Source organism: Ciconia boyciana, chromosome 12, assembly GCF_034638445.1.
Source record: "Ciconia boyciana chromosome 12, ASM3463844v1, whole genome shotgun sequence".
NCBI lineage: Eukaryota > Metazoa > Chordata > Aves > Ciconiiformes > Ciconiidae > Ciconia > Ciconia boyciana.
In genome coordinates, this window is record NC_132945.1 from 5424287 (window position 1) to 5447989 (window position 23703).

At 35.6% G+C, this 23703-nt stretch overlaps 1 protein-coding gene across 4 annotated transcripts in view; it reads left to right on the plus strand.

Moving 5' to 3' along the window:
* PCDH11X (protocadherin 11 X-linked) overlaps positions 1–23703 on the plus strand; it is a 516609-nt gene that overhangs the window by 65683 nt on the left and 427223 nt on the right. For 3 of the 4 annotated variants that reach the window (XM_072877252.1, XM_072877254.1, XM_072877255.1), the window contains exons 3-4: positions 11998–12045; positions 15091–17577. In XM_072877252.1, the coding sequence (XP_072733353.1) occupies positions 11998–12045; positions 15091–17577 (2535 nt within the window). Of the gene's footprint in view, positions 1–11997; positions 12046–15090; positions 17578–22664; positions 22711–23703 lie in introns of those variants that run through there. The other variant, XM_072877253.1, reaches the window with a different exon arrangement.

The window sequence follows — 23703 nt, forward strand, 5'->3', positions numbered from 1 at the left end:
AAAATAATATTTTTCAAAATGTTCAGTAACGAAAAGAAAAAATAAAGGTGAATGATAATACTCACAGAGCTTTCAGATTTTTCTTTTGTCCAACTCGCTTTTCTATGACCTCTGTTTTTGGGAGGGATTAAGATTTCCAATTTTTAAGATACGTTTTGAAAATAGGAGAGGTAGTTTCAGTTTTTCCTGGTTTTAGTTGTCATAAAATACACAATTAAAATATTAAAGAATATTTTACAATAATAATGTGTTCTTGATTTTAATTTTGCTTTTAGCTTTCCAATATTGGATGATAGTGACAGAGATTTAAATAATCCTAGCTGTTTTTCCCCAAAATGTACTGTACATAATATTTTTATTCCTTTCAAGAGGAAGTACGGGGAGGAGAAAAAGGTAAGGCCAAAATGGTGTTCTTTTAGTTATCAAAGAATACATTTAAATCGAGTGTCAACCATGGATTGTGGCACTTGACTACATTAGTGTGGTTATTTTTATTCCTGAAAGAAAGGTTTATTACAAAGTAATTTATATTCCCTAGCCCAGAAATATAATTGGTCTGAACACTGAAGTCCCGTAGAGCTTTTGAAGCTGGGACGTGTAGCAAAGAGTATTTCAGACAATTTTAAAGAAACAAAAAGAAACACTGGTAAAAGGAATGAATTCAGAGTCATCAGCTGTCAGTATTGAAATACATTTTTCTCACATTGTGCTATAATTGCTGGCTCTATTAATGTGATGTGTATGATTGCTTTGGTTATTGCTGATGTTCCAAAGTCAAATTATTATATTTTTTTCTCTTTGCTTTATCAAGGAAATTGACGTTTTCTGGGTTGTTTTTTTTTCCCTCATTTTCTTTTTCTTTTGAGTAGGATGTTCCTCTGTGCTCTTCAGAATGGGATATTATGGCTTTTTCACTTCGAGATTACTTTTTCCTCTTCATTTTAACCCCAGCCATATAAATTTCATCCTCACTTCCTTTAGGGACTTTTCAAACCTGTTTGTTGTAGTGCGTTTAAAGTTATAAACAAAGTAGTAGCTTCTGTTTCGTTCTCCATCCTGTTTCCCATGTAACCTCAAAAATAGTATTCTGGCAGTTATATATTAGTATTTTCCATTGGTGAATTGACCTTTGTATGGAAAGCCAACACAAAGTATGAATACCATAATTTGAAAGTCAGTCTTACAAATAGACCATAAAAGATTGATAGAACTTTCCTGCTTTCCATCGGTGTTGCACACCTTTTATTGTTTCACATAAATGAAATATTCATTTCACAAGATGAATATCCAAGATACTTACTATGCGTGTAAAATATCAGATCATGAATCAGTTTCTTGAAGTTTACAGATTACCTAGTTCTCTGTCAGATTTTACATTAATTTTATGTTTTGTTTTGTTTTTTGTTTAACTTCTGAAGTAGTCCAGTAGTTGTCTCTTACTCATAAAAAAGTTGTCATTTGCATAATTTAAACCTTCAACTGCCAGCATCACCCAGAGTTCTTGGCAATTAAGTTAAATGCCTAACTGGACCTTTGACAAACTTAAAGAAAAAACAAAATATTATTGTGTGTTTTAATATCTGCTTCTGATGCTTTTATTTTTTTATTATTCAGATTTTGACGTGCATTGTGTTAAGACTTTATGACCTTTGCTGTACACCTTCACATATGAAGCTTAGCTGGACTTTTGTCTTTTCAGTCTTTCCTTGTCTCTGTTTTCCAAGTCTCAAGTAGTTATCTGTGCCAGCCCAGTTGTTTCTCCTAAGTACTGAACAATGACAGCAATAGCCATCATGGACAGCAATAGAATCTACTTTGTTTCTGTGGTGGTTTTTGCTTTGAAGGTTGCTTGTGAAGGTGGGGTCCTAGAAGTGCATTTCAATCATAATGAAGGGAAAAATAAACATAAAAAATGGGTCAAAGAGTCTGAATAAGAAAAAAAGAATAGAAAGGACACAAACCATTCCAATGGTCTCTCTTCTAGTACTGAAGTGTATGGATGGCAGGATGATTATTTACAATGTTTATGACTTCTGTAAAAGATCAGTTTTATCATTCTTTCTGCCAACTTTTGGAGAGAATAAATGAGCAATCTGAATAAAAGTTTTTTGTTATTTAGAGCAGTGCTGTATGAGAAATAGCGGTGTCTTCTTTCAAACTGCCTAAGCAGTTTTCTGAAAGAGTACAATTGACTTGAAGTCCTGTTCTCATTTTGTAATGGTATCTAATCCAGTATTATTTGTGCGTTCGTGTTGTTTTCTGTAACACATGTATTCTGTACTCTGATGATGTGATCTTTGAGGTCATTGAACTGTGAGATTTGGCTCACTGTGGTTTTGTTGCTGGCCTACAGAGTAGTTGTGAATGAGTCACTTCTGCTTTCTGTGCCTCAGTTTCCTTATAGCTAAGTGATGTGAATGATAGTGACTTGACCTGAGAATGGCCTTGCTGGATGAAAATCAGGATACAAGATCAGTTTCTTCTGGTCTTGTATCCTGTCTCTAACACTTGATATCAGATACTTAGGACAGATTGTAAGAACAGCACAAGCATATTTTCCCAAGCTGTTCCTGAGCTTCCACCAATTTGAGGCTCACAGATTTCTTGTCCAGAAGTGGTAGTTCTGATATTCTTATCTGGATTTTTGTTCATATGTGCAGTTTCTCCAGTTGGGTTTTGAACCTATTTTGTAAAAATTGTAAATTGTAAAATTTGAGCATTCGGAATATGAGCAAAGTTTTAGAAACTACATCATGCAACAGGCACTTATTTTAGCTTCTGTTTACATCAGTCCCCTGGTGACATTCTTATACTATGAAAACAGCCCTGTCTTTGAAATGTGTTTTGGATACAGTGATGAAGGAATTAAACTTTATTATTTTACTTAAAAATTTATATAGTTTTTCATAGGCTGATGGAGGAGATCAGAAACTGTGCAAATACGTTTTTCACAAATAAGCATGCCCATTGTATTAGATTAAGTAGAAATAAAATTAATTTAGTTCATGTTTGGAATGTGTATGTGCTTGATCTAAGATGAGAAATAAAGGCCAGAGATAGAGCAGAATTTATTCTGCTACCCAGTGGCAGAAAACTTTGTATTACTCAAGGAATAAGATTTTCTCCTAAGTTTTCCTATGTTAAGGAACTGGAAGAACAGTCAAGGCTCTTTAAGAAGTGAATTTACCTTTGTGGAATTAAAACCTTGGAGTTTTAGATGCTTCCATATTAATGATTAGCTTTGATAATAACTTTAAAATTATTTGATATATAAGTGTGTATTTCAGTGTTCCATTTGGTTGAAAATCTCACCCCCAGGCTTGAAACCTTTCACAATAAGTAACCTGTGTGTGGGCGGGTTGTGTCTGCGTAGAAATCCTATCTAACATTTGTAGGGCTTGAAGAAACAGTAAAACCACCAGTCTCCTCATTGCTGTTGTAATGTTCAGGTAATATTAGAAGAGTTCTGACAAACAGGAGTGAAGTCTTTCAGAAACTGTTTTGAATATTGGTTTGAATTTCAACTACGTATTTGTCACAGCATAGCATATGCTACAGGCTACTGAGTTTCATGAGCAAGGTAACAAAATTGCTTTTTGTTACTCATTGTGTCTAACAAAGACCTGACTAATTTAACAGTTACGCACAGTGGATTTTTTTTCCCCTTATATTTTTTGTTTTTTCTTTGTATATTAGTGGGTGGAACAAGTTTATCCATCAGAAGAGGTTTTAAGGTAGTAACTTACATTGTGATGTTGAGGAATTTCTGACATGGTTTGCATTTGAAATGTTCCGTATCACTATAAATCAAAAGATACAAGCTCATGCTATAGTGCTGTGTGCTACCTGGCTCTGTAATCACTGAAAACTAAAGAGATACGTTAATATGCGTATTACTGTGGAATGATTGGTTGGCTTTTCCTGCTGGGCAGCTGTTGGAACTAATCAGATTGTGCCGAAGAGCATAATAAGGAAATATAATAATAGAAATAAATAAGGGAATACAATAATAATGCTTAGCCCTCTTGGAAACTCTGTCATTTCAGCTGTCATACTCACTTTCACTAATTTAGTCTAGGTTTGCTGTTTTGTTAAAAGCCATAATGCTGAATTTCAAAACAGATTTAATTTAATTTTACATTTTACAATGGGTTCTTCCACATATATCCACAGTAGGCCACTTCTTACGGCAACAGTTAAGTTAATTGAGGGTGGAAGCAGAGTTTTGACTCTGTAGGTAGAATGCATAACAAATTTAGCAACTAGTTTTATAGTGTCACCTTAGGATTTTGAGATAGTGCTCTAAATTGCCAATCTATGTAATAACTGAAAACTATTTTCTTGTAGTGAGCAGTCCTGCAGATTTCTATGAACAAATTGACTCAATCCTTTCTTGGAGAGTACTTGTTTTGTCTTATTTCAGTATCTGTGAATTTGATGTCTAATGACAGATGTAGTAGTCGGTGGAACGTCCTAGGCATGTTTTAAAAATAGTAATGTGCCTAACAAAAATTTTGAATTCAAAATCAACTGTTCATTTAACTCACTGCTTCATAAACATAAGAAATTGAATTCTTGTTTGTAGCTTAATACCTTAATATGCAAGAATCCCAACAATACATTAAACCCTTTAAAATAAAGAAATAGAAATTAAGTAAGTGTAAAAATCAAGGTATAGGCCAAGTCTTTGCATCTAAGTTAAAAATTGTTTAAGGAATGTTTAAGTTAAATTGTTTGAGGTGTGTGTCGTATTCTGTGCTGATGGTCAGTTTCCCAGTTGGTGGACATAAGTTAACATGTTTTTGCTGGATTTTAGGTTGATTTATTTTAATAGTTTTGGTTTGGTAGATTCAGTTGTTTACATCGTGTTTTTAGAATATGAAGGCTAAACTTTGCATTGAATTATTCAGAGCATGGTACCATCCCCAGAGGGTGCTTTCTGACAACCATTTTCCTAATTCTAACCTGTATGTGGCCGAGAGATATGCTGTCTTTGTTAGTGTCTCAAAGCTAGATTAATTCTATGGGCATTATGACAGTTCTTTAAACTTAGGTTATTATCGTAGTGGAGTAGTTATGAAGAATCTAGGGAAAGTTCTCAGTTCTTGTTTGCCACACTGACACCTTGGTGGTTGAAATCATGTTGGTTGCCCAAAAGCTGTTGATATTTGCCACTAAGGAAGAGGCTGCAGGTCCAATTTCTGTGTGCATATTACAAAGTTTTATTGTACCACAAACAGTACGCATACTGTTATTTGGAAACATCTGGTTTAGGACAGTTATTAAATTAACCTCAGGAAAGAACTTTGAGTGGATCCAGAATTGGGAAAGCTTGCTTTTTCTCTGACTTGGATTACACGAGTCGTTACTGGGCAGAAATGGCTTCAGCTATCTTTGCTTAATTTGCTTTTTCTGGAATAGTACAGTTTGTGTGAGGTCAGTCATATTGCTAAATAACATTTTGGCTATTTTGTTTATTCTGGTGGTAGCTTTCCTGTGGAGATACACCCCATCATTCACTTTACTTCTAAGATTAACCGCTCTATGCAGTTTTTCCCATGAATTGTGGGAGAGCTTGTCTCAGCCTTAGAGTATAGATAGTTCACAATTTATTGGAGAATACGTTACCTGGTGGGACTAATCTATATCTTTGCAAGAGGAGATGGATATAATATTTACCTTCTGAAGCTGGTGTTCTTCATGCTTAAGTGTTGGCTTGGTGTGTTCTATGGTTCTATGGTTTTTTTCACGTTTCCTGTTGGAGGAAAAACCCCTGCCCATTAGCCAAAATTTATAGTGTATATTCAAGACTGAACTGCTACTAGAGAATATAAAGAGTGAACAAAAACTGAGCAGAAAAACTGGAATGGAGTGATGAGTGTTTGATGTTTCCCCTGTAAACAGGCCATTCTAATATTCTTAATTTTATTTTCTTTCTTGCAAATCAATTGTATCAATTTCATCACTGATTTTAAGTCTGAGAAATAGCACAAGTGTATTCAATTAGAGTAAAACTGGAATTTTATTTTTCTTTCTAGAAAGGAATATATTCTTGAGTATAACTACGTATAAAAGCATGTATCAAATATGCTTTTAAGATTTTTGATCCCAAACAACACACAGGGAAGCTGTTTTTAGGAATATAACTTGTTAACTAGGAAGTTATGACAGTTTATATACTAGAACTTTCAATACACACAGGTAGCATGAGATTTCTTTTCAAAATTGACTTTTAGAGTTGAGTTACTGCCTAACAGTAAGGAAATGTTTATTCCTTTTTATCTTGCTTTTGTTCTACTAATTCAGATAAATAGGAGTCAGTAACACTGGAGGAGGAAGGTGGCAAGTTGTCTTCCTGATAAATCCAGCACCAGAAAGTACATTTTTGGTTTATCCCCTACATTCCCTGATTAACACAGTGAAAAGACTTTTATTTAATGAGTTTTAGAATTCAGTATCTCTGGAACTATTTTTAGTACTTACTGTCACTCTGTACATCTTCTCAGCAACTGTCTCTGATTTATTACTCTGAAATTGCAGTATTATTATCTTCCAATGTGTAGTGAAGTGGCATCTTGCACTTACATACGTCACATACTTTTACAGTTTAATATGGTAGTTCCACTGTTATTTTCTCAGAGTGATACAAAAGGGATAAGTTTTCATTATGTGGAAAAGCATAGCTTCATTTCTTTGAAAAGCAAAAATGATCCTCTAGTAGGTAATGTCCCACACAAACTCTCTCTTCTTTTGAGTTTTACAAAACCCTGCAATGAGTGGAGGTCTTGAGAAAAGCTTACTATCATTGTTCATTTCAGCAGTATTTACGACAGGCCTACAATTCCTAAAGCACGTTTGTGAAAGCTGGGGGAAGTCTACTCAAAATGAAAGTGAACTCTATTATATTAGTTTTTTTCTCATTCTGTTTTATTTTTACCCACATCAATTGTGGATTTCCTGCATTAAGGCCGTGTATTTTTTAATGTCAAAATTCATAAAGCAGTGATACACGCACATTAAAGTACGGTCTCTGCATGTGAAAGAATGTCCTCATGATGTAAATCCAGCAAATATGTCATCTTATTCATTTATTTTATTTGTGTTTCTGGATGCTAGGATCCCAGAAGAGAAGGGGTGTGTGTGTGAGAGATACTCATGCCTTTCAGATGAAAGTTTTGTCAACATTTTTTCCTGAAAGTGTAAACATAAAGGGAAGATACAGTGGTTTTGCTCACAGCTGAACTTCAGTTTAAAAGGGCCTCAGATCAAATAAGATAATTTTGCTGAATAAGTTCTTGGAAAAACTACAATATCAGAGTTTAGGATGTGGATTTGTCTTCATGAAGATGCCATGTATTTAAAGAAATCATGCACCTTAACTGAAATTTTTTTGTGTGTGTATAAGAGGAAATAAGATAATAACAATAAATGAATTTAATGAATGTTGGTTTGCAAATATTTGTACTCCTTTTTAAAAAAGGACAAAGGTTTTCTGTCAGTTTTTTTTGTTTGTTTTTCCGTTTGTCACAAGCCAAATCCATATGTGTCCATCACCTCCAGTTCCCACTGAAATTACTGGAAGCTGAGGATACTGGACAGCCTCTGCTTTAGGGTAAAGGAATTTTCAGAAACGTCTCAGTTGTTTCTATTTTCTTGTATACAAGTGGCTGTCAGTTTTAATCTCCTTCTGCCTGAAAGTACTGATCTGGTTATAGAGCAGGTAGTGAATAGGAGGGCATTACAGGCTCACACTGCTCCAACACCCGGTCAGCATTCATCTGAGAGCTCTAAAATGTGCGATTAGGAGCCTAAGATACTTTGTTTGGCTGTCGAAGCAAAATGAGTTTGTGATTTAGGAGCCGTTCTGAACAGTGATACAGAACTGTTAGCTGTTACCTCCAAAACCACAGTGATGCATTGGAGAATTACATCACTAAAACACGTACTCATTTATTTCTCTTTTTTTAGAGATACTCGGTTCTGTTCCTGTTGCTATTCTCAACTATGAAATTGAGCAAACATGTAATTGTCACACATATATAATGCAGATATCAAAATTCACTTGTTGAATATATTGTTGCCTAATATAAATCTGAGTTTTTTTCTTCATTGTATATCTATAGTGTGACTCCAAAGACAGAGAACATATTGAAGGACAAGTCAGGTATCTGGAGCTTTATCTAGCTGTGGAAACATGGGAATTCAGAGCAAAGCTCAAACATATTTAATACCTTAATCTGAACACCTTCAGGTGCATTGAAAATGTAGTTTCCTGTTCAATAGGATGTCTGTGAATATTTCTGAACTATAATGGAGAAAATTAAGAGGGGAGGTTACTTCCCTAACTGCCTCATCTGCAGCTGTTGACCTCTCTTCTTTTCAGAACAGTGTCTCTAAATGAAAGGACTTTTGTTTAAAGTTTAAAATTCTAAAGTTTAAAGTTCTAAAGTTTAGTTTAAAACATGATTGGTAATGCAGAAGTGGCTGGCTCTTTCAGACAAGCTACAAACCTTGGACAACTGATAAAATGTCTCTCCCTTAATTTCCCACCTTTAGATAGTGGTACAACTATTTATTTAGCAGGAGTATTGTGAAGATAAATCCCTTAAAGTTTTGTGGTGCAGCTGCATATTTTGCTGAAATATATAATTGTATGTCTACAGTACATTGTGCAAGACTATTCAAGTGACAGCCCAGTTCCTGCCACCACTGTTTTTGTAAGCAATTACGTTGGTAATTTTATATTGTGTTAATGCAGTAATGTGGATAGACCATTACTCCTTCCCTAGTTTGTAGACGTATATGAAGTGAATTTTTATTACAAGGAAAATTTCAGTTTTTTGTTTTCTTTTGAGTTTTGTTTTGGTTTTTTTTAATTGTAATCCATGGTTCAAAAGAAAGGTAGATTTCATTAAAAAAACCCCCTTGAAACAGCATTTCACAGACGGAAGATGTAATATGGGAAGAAAGTTACTCTTGAAACCTGGTGCAGTCTTGAAAATGTTAAGTGTGAGTATTGCTACTTTCCAGCTCTCCATGTTCTCTACCTTGTAAAGCTTGTAGATTAAAAATATTAACAGATTTTAGGTATGGAGTTTCAGGCTTGCTTTAAGTGTAGACTGGAGAAATTAGGGCAGCAAAAAAGTAAATATAGTAAAAATGTAGTATTCCCTGTCTCTAATTGTTTCTTCTTAATGGAGGTGAACATGATCTAATAAATATGTTCTGAGAATTGGATGCCAAGAATTGACGATGATGCAAAAATATTCCGTCCCAGAAAAAATTATCTGTCTGTCTATCTATCTTAGAAAATAAAGTTGACAATGTTCAGAATATGACAAAATTGAAAGGAACTCTTTGCAGAAAGGAACAAATCATCCGAAAGGATTAAGGAGGCTCAAGCGATGTATTTGTTAGGACTGTTTCAGTCTTTTGGTAGTAACATTAAACTCAGATTTCCAAGGAAGTAATTTCATGTTTACATATACCGCCTAGCCTTTTTTTCTTCTTCTTCAGAAAATCAGTATTAAATGCCTTGATTGTCTGCTTCTTCATTCCACACGATACTTTTTACTGTTCCTTTCCAGCATGAAATGGTTCATTGTTATCCTTATGTTTTATTGATCCCATCTACAGCATTTTGCTTTCTGTATGCTTCATAGGACAAGTAAGGTTTTGTGTGTGGTTGTATGTATGGGGAGGAAATCTTTGGCAGCGCTTTATATTTATAGAAGCTCTTTTTTAATTGGAGGCAGAAAAATAGCAAGTTATGATATGGACATAGCTAATAAATGATGTCCTTTTCTGTAGGGATGGAGCTAATTAGGATTCTGAATGCACAAAATTCACTTTAGGTTCATGCATGATTGGAAGCTTCCAAGTCCTACTTTTACTGTGGATTTGAACCTGTAAGTTCAGTTTATTCAGAGCTAAGCTTTGGCTTGCTTCAAAGGAAACCATGTGAAACAGTGTGCGATACTGACAGAAAACCATAAAATGAACAAAACACATAGGAATCTTGGCCTACAAATTAAAAGTCTGTAGTTGTTTTGACAAAGGGCTAGTGTTTCAAATATGTAAGCAACTTTGCGTCTGCTGAGTTTTGCATTATAAAAATTTCTTACCTTTTATTTTCTCCTTTGAGGTACTGTCACTCAGTTCATAAGGTAACCACCATTATTAATAACGCATATTTCAAGTAACTTTGGATTGTAAGCTGTGCGATGTGATGAAGGTAGTGACTGTGCAGTCTGTAAACAGGACAGCCGTTCAAGAAATTTTAATCTTCTAGAGTGCATGAACACATGAATTGCACTCTGTGTAAGTAATAGCAGAGAAGGGACCTTTATTAGAGCTACAACACTTACGATATTATAGATCTGAGTGTACTAATATGCACCTATTATAGGAACTTACATCCATTATTGCCTAGCGTGTAGAATATTTTGTGTCTAAGGCTTTAGCTTGGCTTTGGGAATTCACATTTTCACATCCAAAGTATCACCTTTGAAAGAAAAATGCAAGTTTAATTTTCAGCTTTTATTTAAAAAGCTGTCCACTGTATAACTGTTGTCCAGTTTTCTGCATTAGGAATTGAAATTGTGCTACTATACTCTTTTCTTTGCTAATGTAACACCACAGTTATAGAGCAGTTCCATATGTCTTGACAAAAACAGACAAGGAAACAATGGCTGGGACCTATCTTGTAATTTTGCAGGAGACCTGCAAAGGTTTTCTGTGTTGCTACATCTGAAATAACTAGCAGTTAGCAAACATGCATTATTTTCTGAACTTTCTGAAAAGATTTTAGGGTCCTTTGGACACAAGATAGCATTTCAGCCAAAGGTTTTACTATTAAGTAATTACTTTAATGAATTACTGAATTACTTTCTAATGGGAAGCTGATCTTTTTATCTTTTTTTTTTTCCTATTTTCTTTTTTTCTCCTTTTAACACTCCGTTAATTATATTTCCCAGTATTGCTGTATTTGGCCTGCTAGAATTTAGTCACTCTAAATCTGCTTGTTTTAGATTTCAGGCATAGTAAGATTTTTAGAAATAATAACACTAGCTGATTTTAAGAGGATTGTTGACATGTAATAAATAAGTGTGCAGTTCTAGTTTGTTGCAATATTCATTGAAATGAGTTACTGTAGAACATTAGTAAAAGTTTATTATGTGCATGTTGTCTAGCTCTTGACTTTTGTTTAAGATTCAGTTGAACTAAAGACATACATTCTATAATGTGTTTGTCATTTACAGTGCATGAAGATAAGTATTGATAATAAGTATAGGGTGAAGTTGTAGACACAAAACAATGAGCTGTCTTTGCTTGTGTGTCTTTCTCTAAAGGTTCAGAATACTCTTCTTCAATGAAGATTGAGGGCAGTGTTGATCTATTCTTTGTCAGTTAACAGTGTATAGTTATTATATACAATTATATAATTTGTAATGTTTTAAGAAATAATCACTAATAGACTGTCTTAATTTCAGAGTACTTTGTATCACAAAGCAGTCATTTTTATATGGTTATTTAGCACAATATTCTTTTCCTTCCCTATTTCTTTGAGAAATTACTACATTCTATCAACTTACTGGTCTTCAAGTGTAAGTTCATAAGATGTTTTGAACACAACAGACCATGCCACTGATATAAGCATTAAGCAGAAGCTGGGGTTTTTTTCCCATTTTTCTCAACAATGAAGCCCACATTACAATTTGTGGCCTGAAAGGACATTCATTACAATGTTCAGGTAGTCAATACCCCATGGATTTAACAAAACACTACGGTGAGATACTGTGGTACTGCAATATGTATGTCTAGAGGCCAGTTATGTGTAGACTTCAGGTGCACTTTGTCACATGCAGTCCTGTCCATAATACCAGAAGTTCTAGCTTATCACATTAAGTGTCCATGTGTCATTGATTATGTATTTACTAATCTACCTAAATGTTACAATTTTAAAAAAACTCTCTAATTTTTTTATTTACATGACAGCCCAAAACAGCTCCGAAAAGGACATTTGGATCCATTACAAACGATCAGGTAAATATACAGTAGGGAGTGTTCAACAAGAATACCAGTTTCATTATTTCAGAGACTACTGTGTGCATGAATCCACTGAAAAGGATGTTTTGAAAATTTAATAAGATAACAGAGTTGCTTATTGCCTTGATAAAGAATCTTGTGATCAGGGCTAGAGCCTCTTAAACTTAATCCTGGCTCTGAGATGGGCATAACCTTGTTTTGCTCAAATAGTTAAGTTACATTGCTTAAACTGTCTTTTTAGATTAAAAAATGTCAACCTTTTTATTTCTCACTCCCATCCTTCTGTAGTGGTGGAGATAATAATGTAGCATGTTATTTTTACCAGTCAGTCATTTTAATGGCAAAAGGTACTATATAAATGTTAATTACCTGTTATGCTTTTCCTATGGACTCATACCCTTCCTAGTGTGAACAAAACCTTCAGATCACTGGGATAATGTGGTTACTGAGGTACAGTTCAGTCCAAATAACAATCTGACCCTAGTGGAAATGTTCACTTCACTGAGGTTTTAATGATGATAGAGCCATTTACTTCAACGTCAAGAATTTAATCCTGAAGGGTTTTCTTCATGTTTCTCTCAGGATTTTTAACTCTCAATTTCTTTGCTCATAAGGGAGAGAATTAGATATTTATGGTCTTAAAAATATGTTTCTTGAATGTTTCATCATTTTTTGGAGTGTTTAGAATGGGAGAACTGTCCATTCTTAGAAAATGTGTTTGTTAAAATGCAGCATAATGTCACACCTAACATTATCGCTTGAACAATGTGAAATAGGCTTGCTTTAATAAGGAGAAAGTGTAATTTTCTGTAACTCTCTTTTTTTTGGTGGTTTAAAAAGATGCATAAACCTGTAATGAATAGCAAGAAATACTCTTGGATAATATTTTTCCACAGGAAATTACTCAAGTGTTAATAATTAACTTGGAAAAGATCTTTGCATTCTTTTCTGTTTCTCCAGTAGTTTACTGCTAGTGATGGGGAACTGAAGCTCTGTATTTTATATCAAACTCGTATGCTATCATGAAAAGTATCTTTCTCATACTTGATAGTTAAAGAACAGCAGAAATGGATACGCATATGTATAGCTGCATGTATTCAAAGTTTATATGAAGTGTTTGTTGTAGTTGTGGGATCTAATGACAGAATAATCAGTGCCCATCTGTCATCTTGTATACAAATAAAGAAGTAAAAGATAGCTGACAGGTTTTTTTTTCCTCTAGCTTCTGTTACTTTTTTTTCTGGAAATCTATGTTAAAGCATAGAATATGTAACTCATCATTTCTCAGTAATTATGAAATTTATTGCAAATAACTGCTAGCCAGATTGAAGATGAAGAGGAAACTCGCACTCCGCCTTCATGAAGAGATCAGTATAGAATTACCATTCTAAAATTTAACCTAATTGGTTCAAAATATATATCTTGATTTAGAAACAATTCGCAAGGCTTATATTTTCATATGCCTTCTGCTAAAGAAGCCAAAGCTGTATTTGTTTTATTGTTTCAAAATGTGTTCCAGTTCACTTTAGACTGTCCCTAGTTGCAACTTAATGTTGTCACAAATACTGTGCAAGTGGCACAGTAATTTTTGAAATGTGGATGAATAGTTCTTTTCCATGAAAGAAATTATTACTTATGTAGAGTAAAATTCTGGCTTTGAGAAAACAAATCAATGAAAGAGTACAACCTTACATAGAATTAGACCTATAAATGCATTCACTTAACAGTGGGTAGCAAGATACAGTGAATATAAATCTTTTAGAATTAATGAGAAGTAGGGAACCTTGCACACTGAGAACATTTTCTTTCCCTTTGGTCTGAAGTGTCTCAAATCAGTTTAGAACACATGTACAATTACATGAGTAAAGGTGAGACAAGCACAATAAACAGAGAAAGAACCAGGCTGGGCACAGTTGTTCATTATTACAAGTATGACACATAAAAAGAAAATCCTAATTAGCATCTTTGTCAATGCTTTCTTTTTCTGGTCATCCTATACATTCAGCTTTAGTGATCCACATTTTAACTCTGCCCTTATGGAAGATATGGCTGGAAAACTGCCTTTACATCCTTTCTCTCTCTGAAGGGTGAGAGATGGGAGAAAAGACGATAATTGTGGTATTCTTAATCCCTGCTTGTCTGAGGAGAGAGCAGAACAGGGAATCTAGTTCTAGATTCCAACCTTTATTTTAGCAGACTACTTTGTCAGCAGTAGTGTTTTAAAAGAAGCTATGTTTGTGCAATATATGTAGCATTTCTTCACAATTCCAGGAGTGTTAGTTGTTCAACAAACCCCATGAAAAACAATTGATTATTTTCAAATTGATCTCGTAGTTCTGTGATATTTTTTGAAATGAAAATAGTCTTCTTTTATCACTGGGATTGTAATTTTCACTACAAATATAAAATATATAATGATGAAGAGAGGAATAGTTTTAATGAGTTTTTAAATATATTTCTAATAAACTGTTACGAGTTAGTTTTGTCTGTACCATCTAACGCCTGAATTATGTAAGCCCCTTTTCAATGATGGTGTTGTTTTTTTACGCTAATGGTTTCAGATCATATCCAGAGTTGCTCCACGAACAGAGAAACAGTCCTTTTATCTTTCCTGTTTTCCTTGAAATTGAATATTGGTTTCAGTTCTCCAGTGTATGCATACTGTCTTGCCTTTGGACGTGGTTGAACTTTGGCTTCATTCCTCTTCTCCACGCTCACTCACACAATAGAGAAACCAGGAGTTTAATAACTTTTCTGTAGAAATAGAGAAACTAGTTAAAAAAACAAACCACCCCACCCCACCCCCCGCCCCATTTTTCTAAAGTATCTGTTTCTTCACATGTTTGCTCTGAAGCTTTCTTAAGGCCCTAGAGCTTAAAGGAAAATCGGATATTGCAAAATAAAGGTAAATATATAAATGTATATTCCTGTATACAGTATATATAAAAATATATCTTCCATGACAATTTCAGAACATAAATGAGATGTTTCTCTATTTAAATATACTGTCATGATAAAGCATGTTCTTTTTGTGTCTTGTAGGGTCAAAATGTATTTGGTCTTGATATAATTGAGACACCTGAGGGAGATAAGTGGCCTCAACTGATTGTCCAACAGATCCTGGATAGGGAGCAGAAGGATACCTATGTGATGAAAATTAAAGTTGAAGATGGTGGAAGCCCTCCAAGATCTAGCACTGCCATCCTGCAAGTCACAGTGACTGATGTGAATGATAATCGCCCAGTCTTCAAAGAGAATGACATTGAAGTTAGTGTTCCAGAGAATGCTCCAGTGGGCACCTCTGTTTCTCAGCTCCATGCCACTGATGCAGACCTGGGCTCAAATGCACAAATCCACTTCTATTTCAGCAATCAGATATCCAGTTTGGCCAAAAGGCTCTTTGCCATTGATAACACCACCGGCCTCATCACTATAAGAGAACCACTAGACAGGGAGGAATCTCCTGTACACAAATTAACTGTTTTGGCAAGTGATGGCAGTTCAACTCCATCAAGAGCAACAGTGACTGTTAATGTCACAGATATTAATGACAATGTCCCATCAATAGACACAAGATACATCATCAATCCAGTGAACGGGACAGTGCTTTTGTCTGAGAAGGCTCCCCTTAATACAAAAATTGCGTTGATAACAGTAATGGACAAGGATGCTGATCTGAATGGAAAAGTTACTTGTTTTACAGATCATGATGTCCCTTTTAGGCTAAAGCCAGTGTTTGATAATCAGTTTCTTCTGGAGACAGCCACGTTTCTAGATTATGAAGCCACACGGGAATATGCCATTAAAATAGTGGCTTCAGATTCAGGGAAACCTCCCTTAAACCAGTCTGCAATGCTCCTGATCAAAATTAAAGATGAAAATGACAATGCCCCCGTTTTTACACAGCCTATCATAGGTCTTTCCATCCCTGAAAACAATGCTCCTGGTACGCAGCTAACCAAGATAAGTGCTACGGATGCTGACAGTGGGCGCAATGCTGAGATCAGCTATATCCTGGGTTCTGATGCACCCCCTATTTTCAACCTTGACCGCCGTACAGGCATTCTGACAGCAGTGAGAAAGCTGGACAGAGAAAAGCAAGACAGGTACTCCTTCACTGTGCTGGCTAAGGATAATGGGATGCCACCCTTGCAGACCAATGCTACTGTCACAGTGTCCGTCCTGGACCAGAATGACAACAGCCCTGCTTTCACACATAATGAATATAATTTCTATGTGCCAGAAAACCTACCCATGTATGGCACAGTGGGGCTTATCACAGTTACAGATGCTGACTCTGGAGAGAATGCTGCGGTCACTCTCTCTATATTAAATGGTAGAGATAATTTCATTATAGATCCACTTACGGGTGTAATAAGACCTAATATTACCTTTGATAGGGAGCAGCAGGGGTCATATACTTTCCAGGTAAAAGCTGTGGATGGAGGAAGACTGCAGCGTTCCTCAACTGCCAAAGTGACCATCAATGTTGTTGATGTAAATGACAACAAGCCCGTTTTTGTTATTCCTGCATCTAATTATTCGTATGAGTTGGTTCCAACATCAGCCAGTCCAGGGTCTGTAGTTACTAAAGTCTTTGCAGTGGATAATGACACAGGAATGAATGCAGAGCTCCGCTATAGCATCATAGGTGGGAACTCAAGGGGCTTGTTTACAATTGACCAATTAACAGGCAATATTACTTTGAAAGAGAAGGTAATTACATCAGATCATGGCTTGCACAGACTGGTGATAAAAGTCAATGACCTAGGACAGCCGGAGTCTCTTTATACTATAGCTCTTGTGCATTTGTTTGTGAATGAGACGGTCACCAATAGTTCCTACGTACAAGAGCTAGTGCGCAGGAATATGGAAACTCCAGTTGGCCAGAATGTTGGGGATGGTGAGATAACCCCACAAACCAATGATTATGTCAAGATCATCATTGCCATTATTGCAGGCACTATGACAGTTATTCTGGTAATTTTTGTTACTGCTTTAGTACGGTGCCGCCAGACGCCTAGGCACAAGGTTGTCCAAAAAAACAAGCAGAGTGGGGAATGGGTTTCCCCAAACCAAGAGAATAGGCAGATCAAGAAAAAGAAGAAGAAGAAGAAGCGCTCTCCGAAAAGTCTCCTCCTCAATTTTGTGACTATTGAAGAATCTAAGCCTGATGATCCTGGCCATGAGCACATAAATGGCACTTTAGACATTCCTGTAGAGCTAGAAGAACAGACTATGGGAAAATATAACTGGGCCACCACACCAACCACATTTAAGCCTGATAGCCCAGATTTAGCAAAGCACTACAAGTCTGCTTCTCCGCAGCCTACCTTTCAAATTAAACCTGAGACTCCTGTACCCCCCAAGAAGCACCATGTCATTCAGGAACTGCCTCTAGATAACACCTTTGTGGTGGGCTGTGACTCACTCTCCAAGTGCTCATCAGGCAGCTCGGACCCTTACAGTGTTTCTGAATGCAGCTGTCAAGGAGGCTTCAAGACCCCAGGCCCCATACACACCAGACAGGTAATGGAAATTTTAAGGTGCTCTCTTTCTTCTTCCCTTCTTACTTTGCCATTCCTATAACTCTAGCTTTAAGCACTGCAAAATAACTTTTTCTGCAAGGATTAAAAGTTTGAAAGGTTATATTTGATCGAGGCATTGAAAAGTAAACAATTTGAGATTCATCAGTGTTAAGGGGGAAAATGAAAAGAAAATTACTGTGACTGTTGGCTGCAAGGAAATTGAGCAGTGAACGATGACATTGGTGGGTGTTCCTGACTGCAGATGGCAGTATGGCACTTCCTGCATCGCCGCAGTACCCAGCGCAGCTCTGTAAGGCAGAGAGGGGTTGTGGTACTGTCCTCTGTAGTACTGTATGCCCAAGAACTGATGTAATCTAGGCCAGGTGGAAAGCAATAAAGCTTTACAGGATCTGATAAGTGGTTCTTAATATTAATGGAGTCTGGAATTGCAGCCTTCATTTGGGCATAGCTTTACTTCAAGGTCTCTCAAAAGCAGGCAAGGATTTTCCTCTGAGAGTTTCAGTGCCATTTTCAGACTCAAAACATACTGGACTACTTAAATCTGGTGGAATGACACAGTTGACAGGCAAAGTTAGGGGAAAATTAGAGGCATCAGTATAATTGCTCTCACTTATTTGCTGCTGTGCCTGATAAACCAGATATTAGCTTCGCAGAAATTCAGTACAGCAAAGGAAATAACTAAAGAATCCTCAGCCTAAAATTAAAAACAAAATGAGAACCAAAGACCTTGGTTCTTCTTCAAGACCCTCCAGAAAGGCTTTAAGTCCACTGGAAATGGAATCTAATGTCTATCCATATTCTGGAAAGTTTCATTAATAATAAAGCTTTGCTGTTTGTCTGTTTACTTCTCTTTCATCACAAATATCACAAAGTTTTCCGTGAAAATAGTTTTCTAGTTGAGCTTTAATTAGCTAAAGAATTAATCATTAAAGAAACAAATATTTCAGGGGAGTTTATTATATTATTGATAATATATTTTAATACTATTGCTCGGGGACAAATCCTTAGCATGACTGTCTGTTAGACTTTTTGCTCCAGCTGAGGTTTTGAATTTTTTTTCTGTGGGCTTTGTTTTATTACGGCTATAGTGATAACAAAATGTGCCTAAAAAAAGCTCCTCATTCAAAGTAGTCATCATATTTTTGAAAACTGCAGGATGGGTTGTTTCTTTTATTGTATTTTATTCCCCTTACCAACACAAATCTGTGCAGTAGTCCATATCACTATGCTTTATAAAACTTTCATCTTTTTCTGCGATGCATTAACAGAAAAATTGAAGAGGGGGGGAAAGAATTTCTTATTTCTAAGACATGACAGCGATGAAAAATGTATAGCTTTTTGAGACTTAAGTATTTTCTGTTAAAGGTATTTGAATGTGTTAATTTAAATTGCACATAGAAAAGCTTCTTGTGAATTTGTTCATCTGTTTGAACTCTCATAACTCTGAGGAGGGTGGTGCTGTTTGCAGCATCTCTGTAGGCCTGATCTAAGTGATTTTTCAACTGAGTTCTGGTATAGTTCCTCTGAGCCAAAAAGGTTCTTCCATTGTCTGGTGAAATACACTTTGTCATGCAGTAATGCTGCTAACAAAGAAAGCAAGCTCATGACTCTCTAGGTTTTTACTAACGCAGTTCTTCCATCAGAAGGGGCTTTTAAAGTAAAATGGAAAGCAATTCTCTTCTTTAGAAGCTGGTTGGGGAAAAGAGCATTTTCTTTTATCTGTACCTGAAAGGTCAATGACAGGGGCTTCCTATCTGGAAGAGCAGAATAGAACTGGGTTTTTTTAATACTCATTACCTGATACTAGCTTATCTTCATATAGCTGTACCTGAATTATATTAGTATGATGGGCTGAATATATCAAAAAGAGATTAATATTACTATTTGTATTGATTTTGTTAAATCTACAGTTATCCTTCTTTTAGGTTTATTTTTCTGGATGAAAGTGATCACATCCTTGGAGAAAGTATAACTACTCACTATCAATGGTGTTTTACACTAATTTGAAAACAACATTGACTTTTAAACACGTGCATTCACATTTTCATTACTTATTTAAATAAAATATAAGTAATTTGATTAATGTATTTATTTACATAAATTGGGCAAGAAAGGCCACTACAGTTAAATCCTTTGAGTTGGACCGTGATCACAAAGGTAGAATTGTATTTCATGATAAGTAAAAACAAACAAAGTACTTCTTAAATGTCAACGGATCTTTTAAAAGTCAGTCTTACTCCTAACCTGGTTTTGTATATTGTAGTCTGTGTAGTTTTATCTCCTGTGGGGCTATAGAAGGTGGCTTAGGACAGACTAACTTAGAGTTGTCACTGTTAGCCAGTAAAGAAACGAAACAGACAAAAATAAGCTTCTGCCACAGTGCTTCAGATGTCATGCTGTCCCGCCATCCTCCAGCCTCAGTGACTAACAGGATGTTTGTGGTTAATGATGCATTTGTGTCGTGCACTCTCTGAATTTTCAGAAAACTGTAGGACAGCCTGGAGAATTTAAGGATCATAAGTTCAGTTAAAAAGGGAGATGTGCTAGTTTGAAAAATGAAAATAAGATGTCTAATGTGAGAAAAAATATTTTACTTTATCGCAAACAATTACTGTAATGCATCCCTTTTACAAGCCAAAAGCTCTCTGAAGGAGACTAAGGAAGATTACATTCACTATGAAGATATCTCTTCAGTTTCTAATGGGTGCTGATATTCATAGGGCACACATCTCAACTGTTCTTATTTTTGTCCCTGCAAGACTTTCTACTCAGATATTTGAAATAATATTGAGTTAAAGCTAAAAATATATGTTTTCTTTTGAAGCTCTAAATTTTGTGTATGTCTGAATGGTATTGATTCAGGTCTTTAAAGAAAGGAAATAATGTGTTTGCTTTACTGCTAAATTTTGTCTAAGTGATCTATAAAATGACAGAAAGTCATTATAACAGTTGTACTCAAAAAGCATGCAAGAGCAGATGGGAAGGTTTTTCTACTAAAAACCCCAAATATCTCTTTAGTGGTCATGTGGGCAAATAAATACAGCAATGCAACAGCTGAAATTTTTATGGAGAAGGAACCAGAGACTCCTGAAGCAGCTGAGGACACATTGAATCATGAACTACAGAAAGTTGAAGAGGGAAAAGTATGGTCCTAATGTAATCTCCTCTAAGAGAGAGATCAAACTTCTGTTGTACTTGTATGTGAGAAAGGGCAAGGGAGAGAGATATCAATATTATTTTGAGGTTACACAGTAAGAATTAATAAATACTGGTGACAGCAGACCTTCAGAATAGCATGCTTTCTTTTGGAATGTAGTAGAGAGAATTCTTTTAAAGAAGTTTTACCAAGTGATAACTTGTGAAGGGTCTTCTTATTCATAATAAGGTTTTTCAAACTAGGATATTTGGAGGCTCATAAAATCAAACTGACTTTCAGTGTCATCAGATTTTCATTGTTTTGGTAGTTGTGGGCCTCATAGAAAGTTGCATTTCTTTGGTAGGAAAACATACAGTACCTTTAAAGTTTATCTGTCTGCAAGCTTTGTAAAACTCAATTGCTTTTGACATTTACCTTAGTGAGAGCAGACTATGTGAAGTATTCCATACTGACACAAATCTTCTAATGCTTTTTGCATTTGCGCTGGATTGATGAAAAGAAAGGAGAGGTTTTCCCAGTCTAGCTTCCATGTAGTATGTCACACAATTTAAAAATCTGAAATCTTTGCTCAAGGACTTTAAACAACTTTCAGACAATTGAAATGCCTGTCTAGGTATCAACCTGTTTATTCAAAACATGCATAATTATAGAGTACAACGTTATCTCTGGCAGCTTGATTCAAAGAAGCTGCTACCAGAAAGGTTCATTAGAACTTCCCATGCTTCCTCCTTCTTGTCCCTTTCTTTTAATTAATGCTCTTTCAGTCATTCTTTTCATTTGAAAATAGTGTAATGCATACTATAAGAACAGTAGAAATCTTCAAAAATAAACACCCAGTCACTCAGGAAGGGTCCTGTGACCTTTTCTATTGTCATTTTAAACTTTAACTTAAGAATAAGTTTTATCTGACTTTGTGTTAGTGAAGAAGTGTGACTGTTCATGAAAGCAGCGGTGGAGGACTTGGTTCAGTTTCCGTCCACCTCTTCCACTCATTGAGCTGGAAGGTGCAATCATGGTCTGAATCTATGATTACATGCCTTTTGCTGGTTCTCCCTGCTTCACAGTGGACTCTGGTCTGTATGTCAATTTAGCTCCACTGCTAGCACACTATACCATCTTCGGGAAGTTGTTGAGGGAGTGAAGAGGCATGCAGATTGATTTTTCCCATATTTACTACTGCAAATCTTCATTAGTTGATTTTAGTTGCCAGTATTCTATCGTCTGTGAACATATCCGTACTTACAAATAGAAATTTCAGATGACACAGTGATCTCTGGTCAACTTGCTTGTTATAAACTGACTGGAGACAGACACATTCCTTATAGAAATCTGAAGGGGAAGTAGACCTCATTGAAAATACATTGCCTTTTTGGGAGCCTACTGTCTCATTAGCGACTGCTTAGACCTGCTTACAGTTATGGTATGTTTGGTTTTCTGATTCTGATCTGAAATGTGGTGAAATGTCGTTACAGCTTCCCACTCACTATGGGAACAGTGTGCTTAGGATGTGAATTGAAAGACTATTGCACTGTTCCTGAAACTAATAGCTCTGAAAACTCACCTGTTATGTAAATCTTTAGCTGCAGGATTTATTGTTTTGTTTAATAACAGTGAGACTAATGAATTTAATCTAGTATACGGTAATAAGCAGGAGGCAGTGCTGATGCTTCTGGTATGTAAAAGAGTATAGAGATAACACTGGTACTTTGCATTGACAGATACAGAATAAATTACACTCAGATAACATTTTCTTCTAAATATCGGCTAAATAGCTGTCAGTATAAGCCCTTCCTAAAAGCTATTTCAAAATTGAGTGCTATGATTCTAAATATTCTTGTTATTTTCTCTTAATTTTCTGGCTGGTAATTTTTCTGGTAGTTCTGATATGCTGCCATGTATATACATTTCAGAAAAAAACTGAAATTCACATCTGGAGAAAAGATTTCTGACAGAAGGGTAAGTGAAAGTCTTTGACTCAGAAGTTAGTGAGCAGTTACTTAAATGTGCAGTGCTACTGAAGTAAAGCTGGTAAAGAAAATGTTTTTCCTCTATGGAACACTTTGACAAAAAATTTCAGAATTGTTTTTTTAATACGTATTTTTCACTGGAAAAGCATGGGGGAAGCTATCTGGAAAGTGCCTCCCTTGCCTCGTAGTAAAAGACAAAAACAGAGCACAAATGAGAAGAAAAGCAAAAATAAATTAATGTTTTGTGTTGGGAAAAAATGAAAAATTTTGAATATAACACTTAAGTAAAAGCTAATTCGGAGAAAACAAAGGCTTTTTGTTTCCCAGTAAGAACTTGTTGACTGAGTTTATACTGAAGTTGGTAGGTGAAGATCCAGCATTAATAATTGTGTGATTTTTATGCAAGTTAGAATGATATGCAATTCTCTCTCCAATAGCAGGTTGCCTTGGGGTAATAGCAGCATAAATTTTCCTAAACATTAAGAGCATTCCACCTTCATGTTTTCAGTGGGATAACTGAACAGTTTACTCTCTTCTCCTCGTGCCCCTACTTTGTTTTTTTTAAACGACCTATAGCTATAAACCATTGTCAGCAAAGAAGTCTGATTTAACTGCAGTTTAATTTTCACACTTCTTTCTTTTCATATTCTCTCTCAGAAGGTATTGCACTCAATAATCTGCAGTTGATAGCAATTTCCTGACCAGTGAGTGGCTAGTGTCTTGGTGACTGTGGTATTGATAGTGCTTTCTTTCCTGTGAAATAATTGATCGGAATGGCTTAATTTCTGTGAATTTTTAGGACTCTAGCTCTGTTGATGATAAATACAGATTAAAGATGCAAAATAACTCTTCAAATCAAAATATTTTATGCTCTTTGGAACAATGCTTTTGAATGAAGTCCGCTAAAACCTTGTAGAACATGTTGCAGGTAGTATGGTAGTCTTCTGATAGCTATAATCTTGCAACAGCACTTGAGGTTTTG